This window comes from Panulirus ornatus, chromosome 19 (genome assembly GCF_036320965.1).
Source record: "Panulirus ornatus isolate Po-2019 chromosome 19, ASM3632096v1, whole genome shotgun sequence".
Classification (NCBI taxonomy): domain Eukaryota; kingdom Metazoa; phylum Arthropoda; class Malacostraca; order Decapoda; family Palinuridae; genus Panulirus; species Panulirus ornatus.
In genome coordinates, this window is record NC_092242.1 from 4,201,865 (window position 1) to 4,222,099 (window position 20,235).

Here is a 20,235-nt window from a genome sequence, read left to right on the forward strand (position 1 = left end):
AATGTGGAGAATGTGGAATAATCTGCCATAAGAAGTGTATGGTACGATGTGAACAAGAAACAGTTTGTGATGCTGGTGGGCTTCGATACAGAGATTCTCCAAAAACTGAAATACGAGATGGGCGAGATAACAAGGAAACTCCACCAGAAATTATAACTACTGTAGTAGCAAACTCAGGTGGTGATAATGGCAGCCCAGGAAACACTCCACCAGTGTCCCCTCAGGTAAATATTTTTTTTTTTTTTTGTGATAATGTCTTACTTCTAAGTACAGGATATGGCTTTCTCACATATCCAGAGTTGTCAGTTATGATTTTGCTTTTAGGCTTAGATATTCATTGCTATGGGAGATGATAATTCATCTTACGGAAAGTATTATTAAGATATAGTCTAATGCAAGCTTCTACATGCTATCTTTCCTCTCAGAGTAAATGTTTCATATCTAGCAGCCTTGTAGCTTAGCAAGTGTCAGATTTGAGAATTTCCCCGGTTTTAAGTATCAGTAATGGAGATACATTCATACAGAAAATTTTGGCCCTAAGACATGTTAATAAGAACTAAAAGATCATAGAAGTTTATCAAATATACACATGATATGAATTCAGCATTGTTTTTTAGATTATTGATATTTCTAGTAAAAGATAAAAAAAAAAGAAAAAAAACTCCTCCTTCCAGCATGTATTGGTATTGTTTCATACCACACTGTCATCTCTCCTACATACATTACTGCCACTTCAACCACACCGTCACTTTCCACCTCAGCATGCATAATGCTGCCATGGCCTGTCACACATTCACCTTATAAATTTTCTGATTCATATACTGTATTTGATATGATTCTGGTATTTGCTAGAAGACAGTTTGCTTCCATAACAATGCATTGAGTGTGGAGCTGTGGAGACAGGTTAGGTGTAATGTCAACCACAAGATGTCTTTCACATACAAATCCTTTAGCTCATTTTGTGCTAGGTTATATTTGTATTGAGGATTTCATTCAAAATATTCCATAAAAAAATGGATTACGTATACCTGCTCAGTTTACAAGTTTACACAGTACAGTACATAGCACGAGAAATTTAGCAAAGGAGACTTATACCGTCATATTGAAGTAACAGCCTTGGCCAAATTTATTCAATGCACAGCAGGTTATATTTCTATTCTCTTCTTAAATACATTACACTCAAAAATTTGAAAAGATTTTTAAATCCAACAATGGTCAGGTCTCAAGCATTCCAGATTTATGTTTTGCCATTATTGTTATTATTATTATTATTTTTTTTTTTTTTTGCTTTGTCGCTGTCTCCCGCATTTGCGAGGTAGCGCAAGGAAACAGACGAAAGAAAATGGCCCAACCCACCCCCATACACATGTATATACATACGTCCACACACGCAAATATACACACCTACACAGCTTTCCATGGTTTACCCCAGACGCTTCACATGCCTTGATTCAATCCACTGACAGCACGTCAACCCCTGTATACCACATCGCTCCAATTCACTCTATTCCTTGCCCTCCTTTCACCCTCCTGCATGTTCAGGCCCCGATCACACAAAATCTTTTTCACTCCATCTTTCCACCTCCAATTTGGTCTCCCTCTTCTCCTCGTTCCCTCCACCTCCGACACATATATCCTCTTGGTCAATCTTTCCTCACTCATTCTCTCCATGTGCCCAAACCATTTCAAAACACCCTCTTCTGCTCTCTCAACCACGCTCTTTTTATTTCCACACATCTCTCTTACCCTTACGTTACTTACTCGATCAAACCACCTCACACCACACATTGTCCTCAAACATCTCATTTCCAGCACATCCATCCTCCTGCGCACAACTCTATCCATAGCCCACGCCTCGCAACCGTACAACATTGTTGGAACCACTATTCCTTCAAACATACCCATTTTTGCTTTCCGAGATACTGTTCTCGACTTCCACACATTCTTCAAGGCTCCCAGAATTTTCGCCCCCTCCCCCACCCTATGATCCACTTCCGCTTCCATGGTTCCATCCGCTGCCAGATCCACTCCCAGATATCTAAAACACTTTACTTCCTCCAGTTTTTCTCCATTCAAACTCACCTCCCAATTGACTTGACCCTCAACCCTACTGTACCTAATAACCTTGCTCTTATTCACATTTACTCTTAACTTTCTTCTTTCACACACTTTACCAAACTCAGTCACCAGCTTCTGCCGTTTCACACATGAATCAGCTACCAGCGCTGTATCATCAGCGAACAACAACTGACTCACTTCCCAAGCTCTCTCATCCCCAACCGACTTCATACTTGCCCCTCTTTCCAAAACTCTTGCATTCACCTCCCTAACAACCCCATCCATAAACAAATCAAACAACCATGGAGACATCACACACCCCTGCCGCAAACCTACATTCACTGAGAACCAATCACTTTCCTCTCTTCCTACACGTGCACATGCCTTACATCCTCGATAAAAACTTTTCACTGCTTCTAACAACTTGCCTCCCACACCATATATTCTTAATACCTTTCACAGAGCATCTCTATCAACTCTATCATATGCCTTCTCCAGATCCATAAATGCTACACACAAATCCATTTGCTTTTCTAAGTATTTCTCACATACATTCTTCAAAGCAAACACCTGATCCACACATCCTCTACCACTTCTGAAACCACACTGCTCTTCCCCAATCTGATGCTCTGTACATGCCTTCACCCTCTCAATCAATACCCTCCCATATAATTTACCAGAAATACACAACAAACTTATACCTCTGTAATTTGAGCACCCCCTCTTATCCCCTTTGCCTTTGTACAATGGCACTATGCACGCATTCCGCCAATCCTCAGGCACCTCACCATGAGTCATACATACATTAAATAACCTTACCAACCAGTCAATAATACAGTCACCCCCTTTTTTAATAAATTCCACTGCAATACCATCCAAACCTGCTGCCTTGCCGGCTTTCATCTTCCGCAAAGCTTTTACTACGTCTTCTCTGTTTACCAAATCATTTTCCCTAACCCTCTCACTTTGCACACCACCTCGACCAAAGCACCCTATGTCTGCCACTCTGTCATCAAACACATTCAACAAACCTTCAAAATACTCACTCCATCTCCTTCTCACATCACCACTACTTGTTATCACCTCCCCATTTGCGCCCTTCACTGAAGTTCCCATGTGCTCCCTTGTCTTACGCACTTTATTTACCTCCTTCCAGAACATCTTTTTATTCTCCCTAAAATTTAATGATACTCTCTCACCCCAACTCTCATTTGCCCTCTTTTTCACCTCTTGCACCTTTCTCTTGACCTCCTGTCTCTTTCTTTTATACATCTCCCACTCAATTGCATTTTTTCCCTGCAAAAATCGTCCAAATGCCTCTCTTCTCTTTCACTAATAATCTTACTTCTTCATCCCGCCACTCGCTACTTTTTCTAATCAACCCACCTCCCACTCTTCTCATGCCACAAGCATCTTTTGCGCAATCCATCACTGATTCCCTAAATACATCCCATTCCTCCCCCACTCCCCTTACTTCCATTGTTCTCTCCTTTTTCCATTCTGTACTCAGTCTCTCCTGGTACTTCCTCACACAAGTCTCCTTCCCAAGCTCACTTACTCTCACCACCCTCTTCACCCCAACATTCACTCTTCTTTTCTGAAAACTCATACAAATCTTCACCTTAGCCTCCACAAGATAATGATCAGACAACCCTCCAGTTGCACCTCTCAGCACATTAACATCCAAAAGTCTCTCTTTCGCGCGCCTGTCAATTAACACGTAATCCAATAATGCTCTCTGGCCATCTCTCCTACTTACATACGTATACTTATGTATATCTCGCTTTTTAAACCAGGTATTCCCAATCACTAGTCCATTTTCAGCACATAAATCTACAAGCTCCTCACCATTTCCATTTACAACACTGAACACCCCATGTATACCAATTATTCCCTCAACTGCCACATTACTCACCTTTGCATTCAAATCACCCATCACTATAACCCAGTCTCGTGCATCAAAACCACTAACACACTCGTTCAGCTGCTCCCAAAACACTTGCCTCTCATGATCTTTCTTCTCATGCCCAGGTGCATATGCACCAATAAGCACCCATCTCTCTCCATCAACTTTCAGTTTTACCCATATTAATCGAGAATTTACTTTCTTATATATATATATATATATATATATATATATATATATATATATATATATATATATATATATAAAGCGGGAAATGGCAAATGGTGTGCAAAGTGAGAGAGTTTGGGAAAATGATTTGGTAAACAGAGAAGAGGTAGTAAAAGCTTTGCGGAAGATGAAAGCCGGCAAGGCAGCAGGTTTGGATGGTATTGCAGTGGAATTTATTAAAAAAGGGGGTGACTGTATTGTTGACTGGTTGGTAAGGTTATTTAATGTATGTATGACTCATGGTGAGGTGCCTGAGGATTGGCGGAATGCGTGCATAGTGCCATTGTACAAAGGCAAAGGGGATAAGAGTGATTGCTCAAATTACAGAGGTATAAGTTTGTTGAGTATTCCTGGTAAATTAAATGGGAGGGTATTGATTGAGAGGGTGAAGGCATGTACAGAGCATCAGATTGGGGAAGAGCAGTGTGGTTTCAGAAGTGGTAGAGGATGTGTGGATCAGGTGTTTGCTTTGAAGAATGTATGTGAGAAATACTTAGAAAAGCAAATGGATTTGTATGTAGCATTTATGGATCTGGAGAAGGCATATGATAGAGTTGGTAGAGATACTCTGTGGAAGGTATTAAGAATATATGGTGTGTGAGGCAAGTTGTTAGAAGCAGTGAAAAGTTTTTTCGAGGATGTAAGGCATGTGTACGTGTAGGAAGAGAGGAAAGTGATTGGTTCTCAGTGAATGTAGGTTTGCGGCAGGGGTGTGTGATGTCTCCATGGTTGTTTGATTTGTTTATGGATGGGGTTGTTAGGGAGGTGAATGCAAGAGTCTTGGAAAGAGGGGCAAGTATGAAGTCTGTTGGGGATGAGAGAGCTTGGGAAGTGAGTCAGTTGTTGTTCGCTGATGATACAGCGCTGGTGGCTGATTCATGTGAGAAACTGCAGAAGCTGGTGACTGAGTTTGGTAAAGTGTGTGAAAGAAGAAAGTTAAGAGTAAATATGAATAAGAGCAAGGTTATTAGGTACAGTAGGGTTGAGGGTCAAGTCAATTGGAAGGTGAGTTTGAATGGAGAAAAACTGGAGGAAGTAAAGTGTTTTAGATATCTGGGAGTGGATCTGGCAGCGGATGGAACCATGGAAGCGGAAGTGGATCATAGGATGGGGGAGGGGGCGAAAATTCTGGGAGCCTTAAAGAATGTGTGGAAGTCAAGAACATTATCTCGGAAAGCAAAAATGGGTATGTTTGAAGGAATAGTGGTTCCAACAATGTTGTATGGTTGCGAGGCGTGGGCTATGGATAGAGTGGTGCGCAGGAGGATGGATGTGCTGGAAATGAGATGTTTGAGGACAATGTGTGGTGTGAGGCGGTTTGATTGAGTAAGTAATGTAAGGGTAAGAGAGATGTGTGGAAATAAAAAGAGCGTGGTTGAGAGAGCAGAAGAGGGTGTTTTGAAATGGTTTGGGCACATGGAGAGAATGAGTGAGGAAAGATTGACGAAGAGGATATATGTGTCGGAGGTGGAGGGAACGAGGAGAAGAGGGAGACCAAATTGGAGGTGGAGAGATGGAGTGAAAAAGATTTTGTGTGATCGGGGCCTGAACATGCAGGAGGGTGAAAGGAGGGCAAGGAATAGAGTGAATTGGAGCGATGTGGTATACCGAGGTTGACGTGCTGTCAGTGGATTGAATCAGGGCATGTGAAGCGTCTGGGGTAAACCATGGAAAGCTGTGTAGGTATGTATATTTGCGTGTGTGGACGTATGTATATACATGTGTATGGGGGTGGGTTGGGCCATTTTCTTTCGTCTGTTTCCTTGCGCTACCTTGCAAAAGCGGGAGACAGCGACAAAGCAAAAAAAAAAATATATATATATATATATATTGGGAGGTGAGTTTGAATGGAGAAAAACTGGAGGAAGTGAAGTGTTTTAGATATCTGGGAGTGGATCTGTCAGCGGATGGAACCATGGAAGCGGAAGTGGATCATAGGGTGGGGGAGGGGGCGAAAATTTTGGGAGCCTTGAAAAATGTGTGGAAGTCGAGAACACTATCTCGGAAAGCAAAAATGGGTATGTTTGAGGGAATAGTGGTTCCAACAATGTTGTATGGTTGCGAGGCGTGGGCTATGGATAGAGATGTGCGCAGGAGGATGGATGTGCTGGAAATGAGATGTTTGAGGACAATGTGTGGTGTGAGGTGGTTTGATCGAGTAAGTAACGTAAGGGTAAGAGAGATGTGTGGAAATAAAAAGAGCGTGGTTGAGAGAGCAGAAGAGGGTGTTTTGAAATGGTTTGGGCACATGGAGAGAATGAGTGAGGAGAGATTGACCAAGAGGATATATGTGTCGGAGGTGGAGGGAACGAGGAGAAGAGGGAGACCAAATTGGAGGTGGAAAGATGGAGTGAAAAAGATTTTGTGTGATCGGGGCCTGAACATGCAGGAGGGTGAAAGGAGGGCAAGAAATAGAGTGAAGTGGAGTCATGTGGTATACAGGGGTTGACGTGCTGTCGGTGGATTGAAGCAAGGCATGTGGGGTGTCTGGGGTAAACCATGGAAAGCTGTGTAGGTATGTATATTTGCGTGTGTGGACGTATGTATATACATGTGTATGGGGGTGGGTTGGGCCATTTTCTTTCGTCTGTTTCCTTGCGCTACCTTGCAAAAGCGGGAGACAGCGACAAAGCAAAAAAATATATATATATATATATATATGCAAGGATGTAAGGCATGTGTATGTGTAGGAAGAGAGGAAAGTGATTGGTTCTCAGTGAATGTAGGTTTGTGGCAGGGGTGTGTGATGTCTCCATGGTTGTTTAATTTGTTTATGGATGGGGTTGTTAGGGAGGTGAATGCAAGAGTTTTGGAAAGAGGGGCAAGTATGAAGTCTGTTGTGGATGAGAGAGCTTGGGAAGTGAGTCAGTTGTTGTTCGCTGATGATACAGTGCTGGTGGCTGATTCATGTGAGAAACTGCAGAAGCTGGTGACTGAGTTTGGTAAAGTGTGTGAAAGAAGAAAGTTAAGAGTAAATGTGAATAAGAGCAAGGTTATTAGGTACAGTAGGGTTGAGGGTCAAGTCAATTGGGAGGTAAGTTTGAATGGAGAAAAACTGGAGGAATAAAGTGTTTTAGATATCTGGGAGTGGATCTGGCAGCAGATGGAACCATGGAAGCGGAAGTGAGTCATAGGGTGGGGGAGGGGGCGAAAATCCTGGGAGCCTTTAAGAATGTGTGGAAGTCGAGAACATTATCTCCGAAAGCAAAAATGGGTATGTTTAAAGGAATAGTGGTTCCAACAGTGTTGTATGGTTGCGAGGCGTGGGCTATGGATAGAGTTGTGCGCAGGAGGGTGGATGTGCTGGAAATGAGATGTTTGAGGACAATATGTGGTGTGAGGTGGTTTGATTGAGTAAGTAATGTAAGGGTAAGAGAGATGTGTGGAAATAAAAAGAGTGTGGTTGAGAGAGCAGAAGAGGGTGTTTTGAAATGGTTTGGGCACATGGAGAGAATGAGTGAGGAAAGATTGACCAAGAGGATATATGTGTCGGAGGTGGAGGGAACGAGGAGAAGTGGGAGACCAAATTGGAGGTGGAGAGATGGAGTGAAAAAGATTTTGAGTGATCGGGGCCTGAACATGCAGGAGGGTGAAAGGCGGGCAAGGAATAGAGTGAATTGGATCGATGTGGTATACCGGGGTTGATGTGCTGTCAGTGGATTGAATCAGGGCATGTGAAGCGTCTGGGGTAAACCATGGAAAGCTGTGTGGGGCCTGGATGTGGAAAGGGAGCTGTGGTTTCGGGCATTATTGCATGACAGCTAGAGACTGAGTGTGAACGAATGGGGCCTTTGTTGTCTTTTCCTAGCACTACCTCGCACACATGAGGGGGGAGGGGGATGGTATTCCATATGTGGCCGGGTGGCGATGGGAATGAATAAAGGCAGACAGTGTGAATTGTGTTCATGGGTATATATGTATGTGTCTGTGTGTGTATATGTATGTGTACATTGAGATGTATAGGTATGTATATTTGCGTGTGTGGATGTGTATGTATATACATGTGTATGGGGGTGGGTTGGGCCATTTCTTTCGTCTGTTTCCTTGCGCTACCTTGCAAACGCGGGAGACAGCGACAAAGCAAAATAAATAAATAAATAAATATATATATACACACTTAAATGCCCATACATGCACTTATACATACATATACATACAGAGACATATACATATATCCATATATACACATCTACATATTATTATCTTTTTTCATAGTATTCGCCATTTCCTGTGTTAGCAAGTAAGAATGGGGGACTGAGCCTAAGAGAGAAAATCCTCACATGGCCCCCTTCTCCATTCCTTCTTTTGGAAAAGTAAAGACTGGAGGGTAGGATTTCCATCCTCCTGCTGCCTCAGTATAAGAAGTATTGTATACATACAGGGAAATCACATATATCTAGAATGTAGATCATATGATATTTGATATACTAAAGCTCTTCATTTGTGACCCTACCTTCTTTTATCCAAATATTACTCTCATTTCTTTAGTCTCAAGTCCTGTTCCTCAGCACAAAGTTTCTGTCAAGTGTTACACAAATTGTCTGCACTCCCTCACTAGTTTGATAAAAATGATGTTGAGAATGGGAGGCTAAATGTGTCAGTAACTTAAGAATGGGCATATTGGATGTGACTTGATGAACAGGTATGTGAAAGGATTGAGGAAGGATGGAGGGAGAGGAAATCAGGGGGATTGTTTAGATTTCTCATGTCAACTTTGTTTTGTAACATCATAAATGAATGAAATTGGACTGAATTTCATAATTGGTTCAAGACTTACCTGAACTAGAACCAGTCCAGAGGAAGTATAGATAGATACATAGTCGTAGAGACAGGTAGATAGATGGATTGATATATCTAGATTCAACTGTACAGTAGTTTATAAATATGGACATATAGTCGGCCCCATGAATTTAAAGAAATTTTACACCTATTTATCATTTTCCACCTTAGTGAAGTAATCTAGGAACAAATGACTTATCATCCTTGTGGGAAAAATCCTTGTTTTTTTCCTTTGCTCCATCTTTTTGAAAGTGATGATACAAGAGGGGAGGATTTCTGGCCTTGTGTCACAAACAACTTCATTTAGCACTGGAAAAGAATCCTAGAGTGTCAGTAATGACAATTTATTTGATGCTTAACTGTTAGCACTTGATAAACTTTTTTTTCACACCAGTTTTCCACTGGTGATACTGGAGAAGAAATGAAGATGGGAGTGTCAACAAGTATTAAATAACAGCAATAAGCTGAGTGTTTGCAACTTACCAAGTTTAAATGTCTGTTCACCAGAAATAATGTTAATTTACCTGGTTTTGTAACTTTCAGTGGTTTTAAATTTTTTGTTAAGACTGATTTTTTTTCTAATTTTTTGATAATCATTCCTCCTGGAGATTTACTTAGATTCTCTTGGCTCTTTCCTTTAAGGGTTAATAAATGCTTTGAAGTATACCATCATGATGCAAGAATACTTTGAAATAACTTCAGTATATGTATAATTATAAATTTTCATTATGATGCATATTTCACACTGCATACTGTATCAGATTATGATGTTTAAAAGAGAGCAGAGGTAAGAATTTTACTTAATACCTGACACAGTTGTATTATCAGTATCAATGTCAGTGGTGCTCTTATCTCACCAGTTACCCCTAATTTAAAAAAGTATTAAGCATTCTTAACTTAGGACTTGTAATTGGTTAATGCGTATACAGTTTTTGTGAAGCAGTTGACATATTTTTCTGAATAAGAAAACAAGTTTTTGAATTGTATTTGAAATATTATTATTGTCTTCAGCATCATTTCTTCAAGTTCTTTTTTGCTTTTTAACCTTCTTACTTTTAAATTCTCTGATTTGATTTAATTTCTTAGCATATATGTGAATGTGCAGTTCTGTATTGAGGATTCCTACAAAATAGAATTTTTACATATTTGTAGACTTTTTTTATCTACTACTTATTTCCAACATGAAAGTAGAGTACACTCCACCTAAACATTCTATGCTTAGAATTGGTTTTGTAGACGAACTTGGTTAATATTTTTGTGTACATGTATTTTAGATTTAATTTTTTTTCACTAAAACTTTTATTGGTAAATATATGTATATGTACTAGCAATGCAGTTTTGGATTAATTTCTTTTTCATTTCTGTTAAGCCATGAAAGTGAAATAATGACCATTGACACCTGTTCTCCTCTCATATCTTGGCACTCCACAGACCCAACGCCGTACCCTTGGCAGCTTGTTTGCTCAGGTGGCGAGTGCCAGCAAGGGTAGTTTGAAGCGTGCCGGCTCAGCCCATAACCTGGCCCCCCCAAACCCATCCCCTGGTGGAACACTCTCACGTTCACTTCCCCCTTCCCCTCCCCACTCACCCCAGCATAGTAGGAAGGTAGGAGTAGTTCTTGAATAGCTGTGACACAATCACCACCTGTAAGACTTACCTTCAAGATTTGTATTTTAATATGTTACAGATAATTTCAATTTCAGCTTTTTTTTCTTTTCTTTCACAAATAATTGATGCTCATGTCACTTTTTTCTTTTATAGGTACTATGATAATAGAATTTTTTTTGTCTGCAAGACATGCTAGCCTCTCATTTAGCTGATGCCAAGAGTTAGTCAGGTAAATTTTGGCTGGTTTAGAAAACTTTCATAATGGTAAGAAAATAACTAGACTTTTCCATTCATCCAATTAAAATTCCTTTAATCAACAAAAAACCATACTCCTGCTGCACGAGATTATTGGTACACCCTGTCACAACTCCAGCCTCACTATTCTTCTAATAACTGTACACTTCAGTCTCTGCATTGCTATATGATTTAAATTAATTTTCTATCCATCTATCTTTCTGTCTATATATCTGATGCCCATTCCCTTTGGGAACTCTCTCATGGTGATGAGAGCAAAAGTCTTCATAACTGGTGAACTCCAATTGATTTTTTATCATACCAAAATTACTGTGAAGTGGTTGTTTAATGATGAATGACCCATACCAGTTGTAGATGCTGAGTAATTAATTTTACTCACCTTTATGTGAGGGTGGGTGATGACTTATTACTTAGGTTGAAAATTACTGTGTCATGTGCCTAGTAACCTGCACCATCCTCCCCAGTAATTCCTTACCACAGTGGAGCTTGCATGCAGTTGTGGTTCAGACCTGTGTAAGAGTTGGAGATTTACGCATCATTAACAACTACAGTAATATTAGGGTCTTCAAGGCAGATTCCGATTGACTAAGACTCTTGTTTTATAGCATATAAAATTATCTCAAAGACTCCTGTGCAATCCTGATTGCTGGCTATGTGCTGGCAATTCAACTTGATGTGACGAGTTCCACAGTTTCTTGAAGTATCCCCATATTGAGCACATATTCTCCCTTTTAATAGATATTGTCTGGAAAATGACAATATGTGGATAATTGACCCTTGTGGATTGTGGATATTAAGGATAACTGTAGACATTCTGATGTATAACACTGGAAATAAGTTCAATCTTATCATGAAGGGTAAGTTAAGCAAGATTTCCATATGTCCACTAATATTCAATCATTTCTTTTTATGTTCTCACATTGTCCCTCATCTTGAGAGTCCCTTTTACTTTGTATTGTAATAGGATAGGATAAAGGAGTATGAATTGCAGCACAGTTATGTAAACATATTATTCTTATTGCAAGTTACTGTTTCAAAACATCATCATTATTGTACAGCTGAACTGATAAAGCTGTGTCCTTTCCATTAAACAATGGGACTTATATGTACCTGACTGACTGGGTCACATTGGGAGTTGTAATAGCATTTCTAATTCATACAAGTTTTTTCAATTGCATGTCAATATTATGACGTGTGTGGCTACTAGGCGTGACCTTGGTATCTACCTTAGGGAGGCAGCATGAGAAGTGATTCAGGGCAGCATGATAAGTGATTCAGGTGTCAGCTCAGGTGTCCATATCTGGCAATGGTGTGAGAATCTTCTTATATAGGCACCTCATCCAGGCACAACTTTATCTACCTTGGAAGTGCCTGCTTGAACTGTTCCACTAAGATTGATGTTGAGTAGTGATTCAAGTGTCAGCTAAGGTTACCATAGCTGGCAAAGTTGTTAGGATTTTCTTAAGCACAAACTAGTCTCCACTGGACCTGCCTGCTTGAATTCTTCCATAAAGAATGATTTATGCTGCACATTCTGTGTAAGATTGTTTCTGCCATCCTTGTGTATCCATGACTATGGCAGTAGTGTTTGGGAATCAGCTCATAGGCCCCTAAGATGGTACTCTGAACATACAAGTAATCTTTGTTCTTGTCAAAGGTTATGTAGGCAAATGATGTGCACTTGGCTCATCAAAATAGTCTGGATCAGCTTGGTGTAGCAGGTTTGTGGCAAGCATGATATTTGAATTGACTGTTTACACTGGAGAAAAAAAGGATCCTCCTTATAAAAATTGTGTAACATTCAGGTGTATTTTGTACCTCCTTCATACTCTTTTAAACAGTTTTTCTTGACTTCACAAGCTGATTCTACTTCTCTTTCTTTTAATTTGTATTCTGTTTTGTCTGTACATTTTTTGATAATTCATGATGCATTTCTTTCTTCATAAACTGCATCTCCACTGCTGTATTTTCTAACAAAAGTAGGTCATACTTTCTTCTTACTTGCTCTCTTTCATACTCTGATTTTTTGTAATAACACACAAGGTGCCTGAACACCCTTTGCAGTTCATCACTCAGGAGAATCTCTTCACTGATTAAAAAATTCAATACTGTAGTTATGACATCTTATTTCTCATGGCCATGCTGTTCTGTCTATGTAGCCTGTCTCACCTCTTCATGATATGAAAATATATGTATATACTGTAAAGAAAATTCACCAGCCCGAAAATTAGAAAAATGAAAGATAGATCGAAAGGGAAAAGATTTCCTCTAATGAGGGTGGAGCTGAGGGCCTGACATGAATTCTTTAGAATGAACAGAAGTGTTTGAGCTGGGCCAGAGTGTGACAATGATGTGTGCAGTGGGTGATGGCTATGTTCAGTAACTGTTTTGATTTGCTTTGGACATTTGGTACCGTCCACTTATTTTCATACTAGTGTATAATAGATATGTTGTTAGATAATAAATTATTCAACTGGCTCATGGTACCAGTCAGGTAGCTAGTATTATAGTTTGTGCAGAGAAAGAAGCCTATCAAAGCTAGAAAAAGAAAGAATATGAGTAAGATAGTGCTTTGCATTTGAATGAGATGATGTAATGTGGTGTAGTGTACCAACTTTATTTTGTGATGTGTTATCATAAGTTTATTTAGTTTCACAGTAGACATTTCATTTATATTCTGGTACTAATTTCAGTGATATGATCATAATGCATCACCTTTTCATTATAATTTAGATTTGTGCTGCTTAGAAATGCATTTTTTTATAACTTTTTTGGGGGGACGCTGTAATATACATTTGTCATATTTTACATTTAAGTAGCTCTTATTTGTTACTGACATGGAAATTAGATGAAAAACTTTTGAAAGATTACTGCATGAACCATCTTGCTTTCCTTGTGAATAGTAGTGTGTAAAGAACAGAGAAAGATAGAATTTTTTAGACTACAGCTGTACAGTATTGTCATGTAAAACATAATAAGAATTATTACGAAAGACACAATAAAGCTTAGCTTTGATGTGTGCATTATGCAGGGACATGTTTGACCCCTTCAATGTTTGTATTGTATCACAGATGAGGAAAGAATGCCCTTCTTTCTGTTTGAATTGTACATTTGAAGGCAGAATGTTCCCAGTGTCCTGTAATTGCTATGTAGACTAGAAAGACGTTGACCTTTATCGCAGGAGAGCATAACATTCCCCAGTTCCACTAATACTTTGATCCTCCAGCTTAGGCTAAAGAGTTGCCCACTCTGACTCATAATTCTTGTGAAGGAACAGAAACCTGTTGAACGTAATTACCTTTGGAAGCACTACTCAAGGAAAAGGAAAAGAAATGCCCATTTTCTGTAAGATAGTTTGTTTAATGATCTGTCACACATTCTTGAACTCCACATAATCCATTCAGGCACTGCAGTCTTCCAAGTTCTTTGTCTTTTTTGTTTCCATGACACATTTCTTTGTCTTTTTCTGTATCTTCACTCTTTATCAGATATTCACATTTACTGAGCTAGCACTCATCCTTTATTTTTACTTTGTACAAGCAAAATGCTTTGGCTTCACTTAACTATGAGCCAGTATGAGAAGCAAAATTTCTCAGCAGCACATATTTTGAATCTAGTTCAACCCTCAGTAATTAAAAGTGGGGGGATAGTAACCAAAGTGGAGAAAAATTTTACATATTCCAGTCTGCTATGAATAAGGATGATGGAACATTGAATATTCTTTCACTTTTCACTTGAATGTTTACTTACTGAAAGCTGTATATGGTCATCATTTAGGAAGCTATTTACTTTCCTTGTGGCACTTTTTTGGGTTCATCATCATACCCCAATGAAGGAAAGTTGTCAAAGTTGTCTAGACCTGCATGCTCAAAATTTGAAAAAACAGGAGACAGCAATACAATGTGTTATACCAGGGTTGACGTGCTGTCAGTAGACTAAACCAGGTCATATGAAGCATCTGGGGTAAACCATGGATAGGTGTGTGGGGCCTGGATGTGGATAGGGAGCTGTGGTTTTGGTGCATTAAACAGGACAGCTAGAGACTGAGTGTTAATGAATATGGCCTTTTTTAGTATGTTTTTCCTGGACCTGCCTTGCTGAAACAAGGGGTAGCAATGCTGTTTCCTTTGGGACGGGGTAGTGACATGAATAGATGAAGGCAAGCAAATATGTATATGTATGTGTGTTTGTGTATGTATATGTATGTGTGTGTGTGTGTGTGTGTGTGTGTGTGTGTGTGTGTATATGTATGTGTGTGTGTGTATGTATATGTATGTGTGTGTGTGTGTGTGTGTGTGTATATGTATGTGTGTGTATGTATATGTTGAAATGTGGAGCTGTGGTTTCGGTGCATTACACATGACAGCTAGAGACTGAGTGTGAATGAGTGTGGCCTTTTTGTCTGTATTCTTGGCGCTGCCTTGCTTAAGCAGGGATAGCAATGCCGTTTTCTTGTGGGTGGGGTAGCGACAGGAATGGATGAAGGCTAGCAAGTATGATTATGTACATGTGTATGTATGTATGTAGTGTCTGCATATGTGTATTTATATGTATGTATATGTTGATATGTATATGTATGTATATGTGCGTATGTGGGTGTTTATGTATGTATATGTGTATATGAGTGGATGGGCCATTATTCATCTGTTTCTTGGCACTACCTCACTGATGCAGGAAATAGTGACTGTATATAATATACATATATAAAAAAAGTTGATGCATATATGTATGTAAATGTGCATATATGGGCATTTGTGTATATTAAGAATATATGTGTGGGAGGCAAGTTGTTAGAAACAGTGAAAAGTTTTTATCGAGGATTAAAGGCATGTATACGAGTAGGAAGAGAGGAAAGTGATTGGTTGTCAGTGAATGTTGGTTTGCGGCAGGGGTGCATGATGTCTCCATGGTTGTTTAATTTGTTTATGGATGGGGTTGTTAGGGAGGTGAAGGCAAGAGTTTTGGAAAGGGGGGCAAGTATGTAGTCTGTTGTGAATGAGAGAGCTTGGGAAGTGAGTCAGTTGTTGTTCAATGATGATACAGCACTGGTGGCTGATTCATGTGAGAAACTGCAGAAGCTGGTGACTAAGTTTGGTAAAGTGTGCGAAAGAAGAAAGCTGAGAGTTAATGTGAATAAGAGCAAGGTTATTAGGTACAGTAGGGTTGAGGGACAAGTCAATTGGGAGGTAAGTTTGAATGGAGAAAAACTGGTGGAAGTGAAGTGTTTTAGATGTCTAGGAGTGGATTTGGCAGCGGATGGAACCATGGAAGCAGAAGTGAATCATAGAGTGGGGGAGGGGGCAAAAGTTCTGTGAGCATTGAAGAATGTGAGGAAGTCGAGAACATTATCTTGGAAAGCAAAAATGGTTATGTTTGAAGGAATTGTGGTTCCAACAATGTTATATGGTTGCGAGGCGTGAGCTATAGATAGAATTGTGCGGAGGAGGGTGGATGTGCTGGAAATGAGATGTTTGAGGACAATATGTGGTGTGAGATGGTTTGATCGAGTAAGTAATGAAAGGGTAAGAGAGATGTGTGGTAGTAAAAAGAGTGTGGTTGAGAGAGCAGAAGAGGGTGTTTTGAAATGGTTTGGTCACATGGAGAGAATGAGGGAGGAAAGATTGGCAAAGAGGATATATGTGTCAGAGGTGGAGGGAACGAGAAGTGGGAAACCAAATTGGAGGTGGAAAGATGGAGTGAGAAAGATTTTGAGTGATCGGGGCCTGAATATGCAGGAGGGTGAAAGGCATGGAAGGAATAGAGTGAATTGGAATGATGTGGTATACCGGGGTCGACGTGCTGCCAGTGGATTGAACCAGGGCATGTGAAGCGTCTGAGGTAAACCATGGAAAGTTCTGTGGAGCCTGGATGTGGAAAGGGAGCTGTGGTTTTGGTGCATTATACATGACAGCTAGAGACTGAGTGTGAATGAATGTGGCCTTTGTTTTCCTTTCCTAGCACTACCTTGTGCATGTGCAGGGGGAGGGGGGTACCATTTCATGTGTGGCGGGGTGGCGACAGGAATGGATGAAGGCAGTAAATATGAATATGCATGTGTATACATGTATATGTCTGTATGCGCTGAAATGTATAGGTATGTTTATGTGTGTGTGTGGGCGTGTATGCATATACATGTGTATGTGGGTGGGTTGGGCCATTCTTTCGTCTGTTTCCTTGTGCTTCTTTGCTAATGCAGGAGACAACTACAAAGTATAACAAAATATAATATAATGTTGATATGCATATGTATGTGTATGTGCATGTATGGGCATATATGTTTATATGAATGGATGGGCCATTCTTCGTCTGTTTCGTGGCACTACCTTGCTGATGTGGGAAACAGTGATGAAGTATAATGAATATATATAAATATGTATTATCATTTTATTTTATATTGTTATGTAAACTAAATTAGATTAGGTCAGGTTAGTTGAGGTCTTTATTTTCACACTATAGTAGCCTGATCTTACCTTGCCCAGACTAGATAATTTTGCACATGTTGCTCATTTTAGTGTTGATTTGGCAGCTTTCCTTTTATAAGACAATCCAGAGATAAGATTATGCAAGGGAAGAAAATAATCACCCTCCTATATTTTGGTTCACCATTAAGGTACTGTACAAAGATTCACACTTCATGACCAAAATTTCAGTAGAATATTAAATTCTAATCTTCTCTGATTTTATGTTTTTGTAAAAAGATGGTAATTTCTTCCATCCATGCTGACCATAGTTTAGTATAGTCACAATTCCTCCTACTTTGTTATTGGTGAATAAAGAATATTCCCATGTGTCTTTCCTTTATATTTGAGTTGTGCTGCACTTAACCATTTTTCCACTTTTATTCCTTAAAGGCATCTCTCAGTGAGAGCTCCAACCCATTTGTTGTAGACTGGGACAAGGGAGACAATATTCAGTCAGTATTGGACCGCTTGATGGGATTCCCACATGATGAACGTTTGGTCACTTTAGCCAGGGATTCAGCCAAGGACCTCCATTCTCTTCTGCCTGAACCAGAGCGCACGGAGAAAATCAATGAAACAGTAAGAAACAGCCTTAAGAACATAGTTTAAAGAATCAGTAGACTTAAGGAAATTATTTGTACTTAATGCTGTAAAAGATGGTAGTATCTATATTCCATGAGGTGAATCATTACGGTGGAAGTGGAAGTGCATGAATATTTTTTTGTAAACTGTTTAAACACAGTGGTGTTGTGTTGGTCTGATGTATAACTTGATTGAATAATGGGAGCAGTTTTGGTTAATTGTGAGAGTTTTAGTAAAAGTTTAAAGATTGTTGGAATAATAGAGAGCCAAAAACAACAGGGAATTAAGGGCTGTTAAAGAAAATGCTTTGAAATATGCGAGATTATATCTTTTCTGTTTACTTTTTTGTCTTTAATGGTTGTCTGAATGTGCTGAGTTATATAGCAGGGTCATTATTGTCTAGGTTTTTGTTGTCATAATTGTATAAAGAAGTCATAAAGATAAGTGAGAGATCACCTTCCTTAGCATAAGTGTGCTTAACTGGTGCCAGCCAGCTAGAAGTTCAAAGAGGTTCCAAAGATTTGTCGGTAAGTTATTCAACCTTTTTGTTACAATAGCAAGGCTTATTTTGCAAAAAATCTGTATTACCAGAAAAGTTTGTCAGTTACCATTTGATTGTTTAGCTACTAAGAACAGCTTCTCTGTTTTGCAATAGGTAGAACATGAAAGGACTGAACTAATGCAGGAAGCGAGTTTGTAGGTTTAGAGGTGTTTTAGATGAGTGTTCCAAGGGAATGATTTTGTCATGCACATCAAAGTTGTTTTGTATATGAGTAGAAATGATAGTCTGTTGTTTTGTATATGAGAAGAAATGATAGTCACAGACAGTGAAAAAAAGTAGTGTGCTAGCCTTAGATCTCCTTGGAGCATTGGATAAAAGTTGAGAATGTGATTGCATGAACTGCTTCTTTTTGTTCCACACCATGTAAATGGGATAGAGTGAAAGATGTTGAAGATAATGGATCAAGAGGGATATGTGTTCTTACACCCCTCAATCTTGCCTTTTATTTTGAACTCTGATGATGATGAAGTCGAGTACTGTGTTTCTTTCAGTCTTTACATTGTATCAGACAAGCAGAGGACATAGTATCAGATAAGCGGAGGTTCTCTTCTCTCCTGGGTATTCTTTCTTTAATTTACACAGCTTTCACTCTTCAGAATGTTAGGGTATTTAATGAATAATGCGCTTTACTTGTGAGTAACTCGAGTTACAACAAAATTTTATGATTTAAGCATTTTTTTTTTTTTTTTTTTTTGACCAGTATTCATCAGTGCTGCAACCAAATCCTCATATTCTTTCCCTTTAGCCCCTTCCTTAAGAATACAGTAAATAGTATTTTTCGTTTAAATTTAATGTATGTGATTAGAAAGTTCGAGATTTACTAGAATGCCGAAGCAGTACTGAAATATTATAACAGATTCACTTCAGCTATCTTTAGAATAAAGTAAACTTTTGTAAATCCCAGAATTGATTTTATTTTACTAAACGATGCAATCCCAGTACAAAGTATATTTCTTTTTTTAGTGAGGGCAGAGTTCAGTACAGAACTCTATTTTTGTACATGATTACAAATGTTGAAATTGATGGTCTAACTTGCAAATTTCAGTCTCTCCATCTAGTAAATCTGAAAATTTTTTATGCATGTAATGAAAATTTCTGTCACTCCATTTAGTAAAACTGAAGGAATTTTATTCCACTTGAATCAAAACCTTACATAATACAGAAACATTAAGAAAATCCAAACACCAGGACTGGAGAAACTTCAGGTTTGGAATGATTTTTACCTTATGCATTATTTTTACTGTATGTACTTTATTTACAAGATTTATGACGCTGCATATACCAGTTATGAGAAAAGCAGCATGAGGAAAGTATACTGCCATATTGGTGCAATTGATGGTGTTAGATTATTCTTTTATTTGGATACATAATGTCCAGGTTCCAGGTACAGTATCTAAATTTTGTGTTATACCTGTATTAGCTTAGAGCATTAGGGATATTTTTTTCCTGATTTATCTCATTTCTCCTTCTCCTTTTTCACAAGGGATTTTTTTCATTCTTTTTGAATAAGCAGAGTGGTATGAATTTTGTTCAGACTTCCTTTGTATTTTGCTGTCTTTTGCAGAAGTCAGTATCTTACAGCCATCACTGAAAGCATGAAGGAATAGCTTCTTAGACAAAGTAGAGCACTGTAGGATTTGTCCACTTATTTATTGTTTTTGTGCCAACTCTAGCATTGACAGGTTCAGTGATTTTATTAGGGAAAGGGTTATTTTGTCTGTTGGACAGAGGGCCTGTTTGGATGGAGTTAGTGAATATGTAAAAACTGAAATTGGATCAGTCTGGCTGATAACTGG

The 20,235-nt window shown here is 39.0% G+C and overlaps 1 protein-coding gene across 1 annotated transcript in view; it reads left to right on the forward strand.

Annotated features, from left to right (window-relative positions):
- The window catches only part of Pdzd8 (PDZ domain containing 8), a 65,769-nt gene that overhangs the window by 31,995 nt on the left and 13,539 nt on the right, over window positions 1–20,235 (forward strand). The window contains exons 11-13 of the mRNA XM_071674316.1: window positions 1–224; window positions 10,403–10,576; window positions 17,686–17,874. The exon at window positions 1–224 is cut by the window's left edge and continues 22 nt beyond it. Of these exons, the coding sequence (XP_071530417.1) occupies window positions 1–224; window positions 10,403–10,576; window positions 17,686–17,874 (587 nt within the window). The remainder of the gene's footprint in view (window positions 225–10,402; window positions 10,577–17,685; window positions 17,875–20,235) is intronic.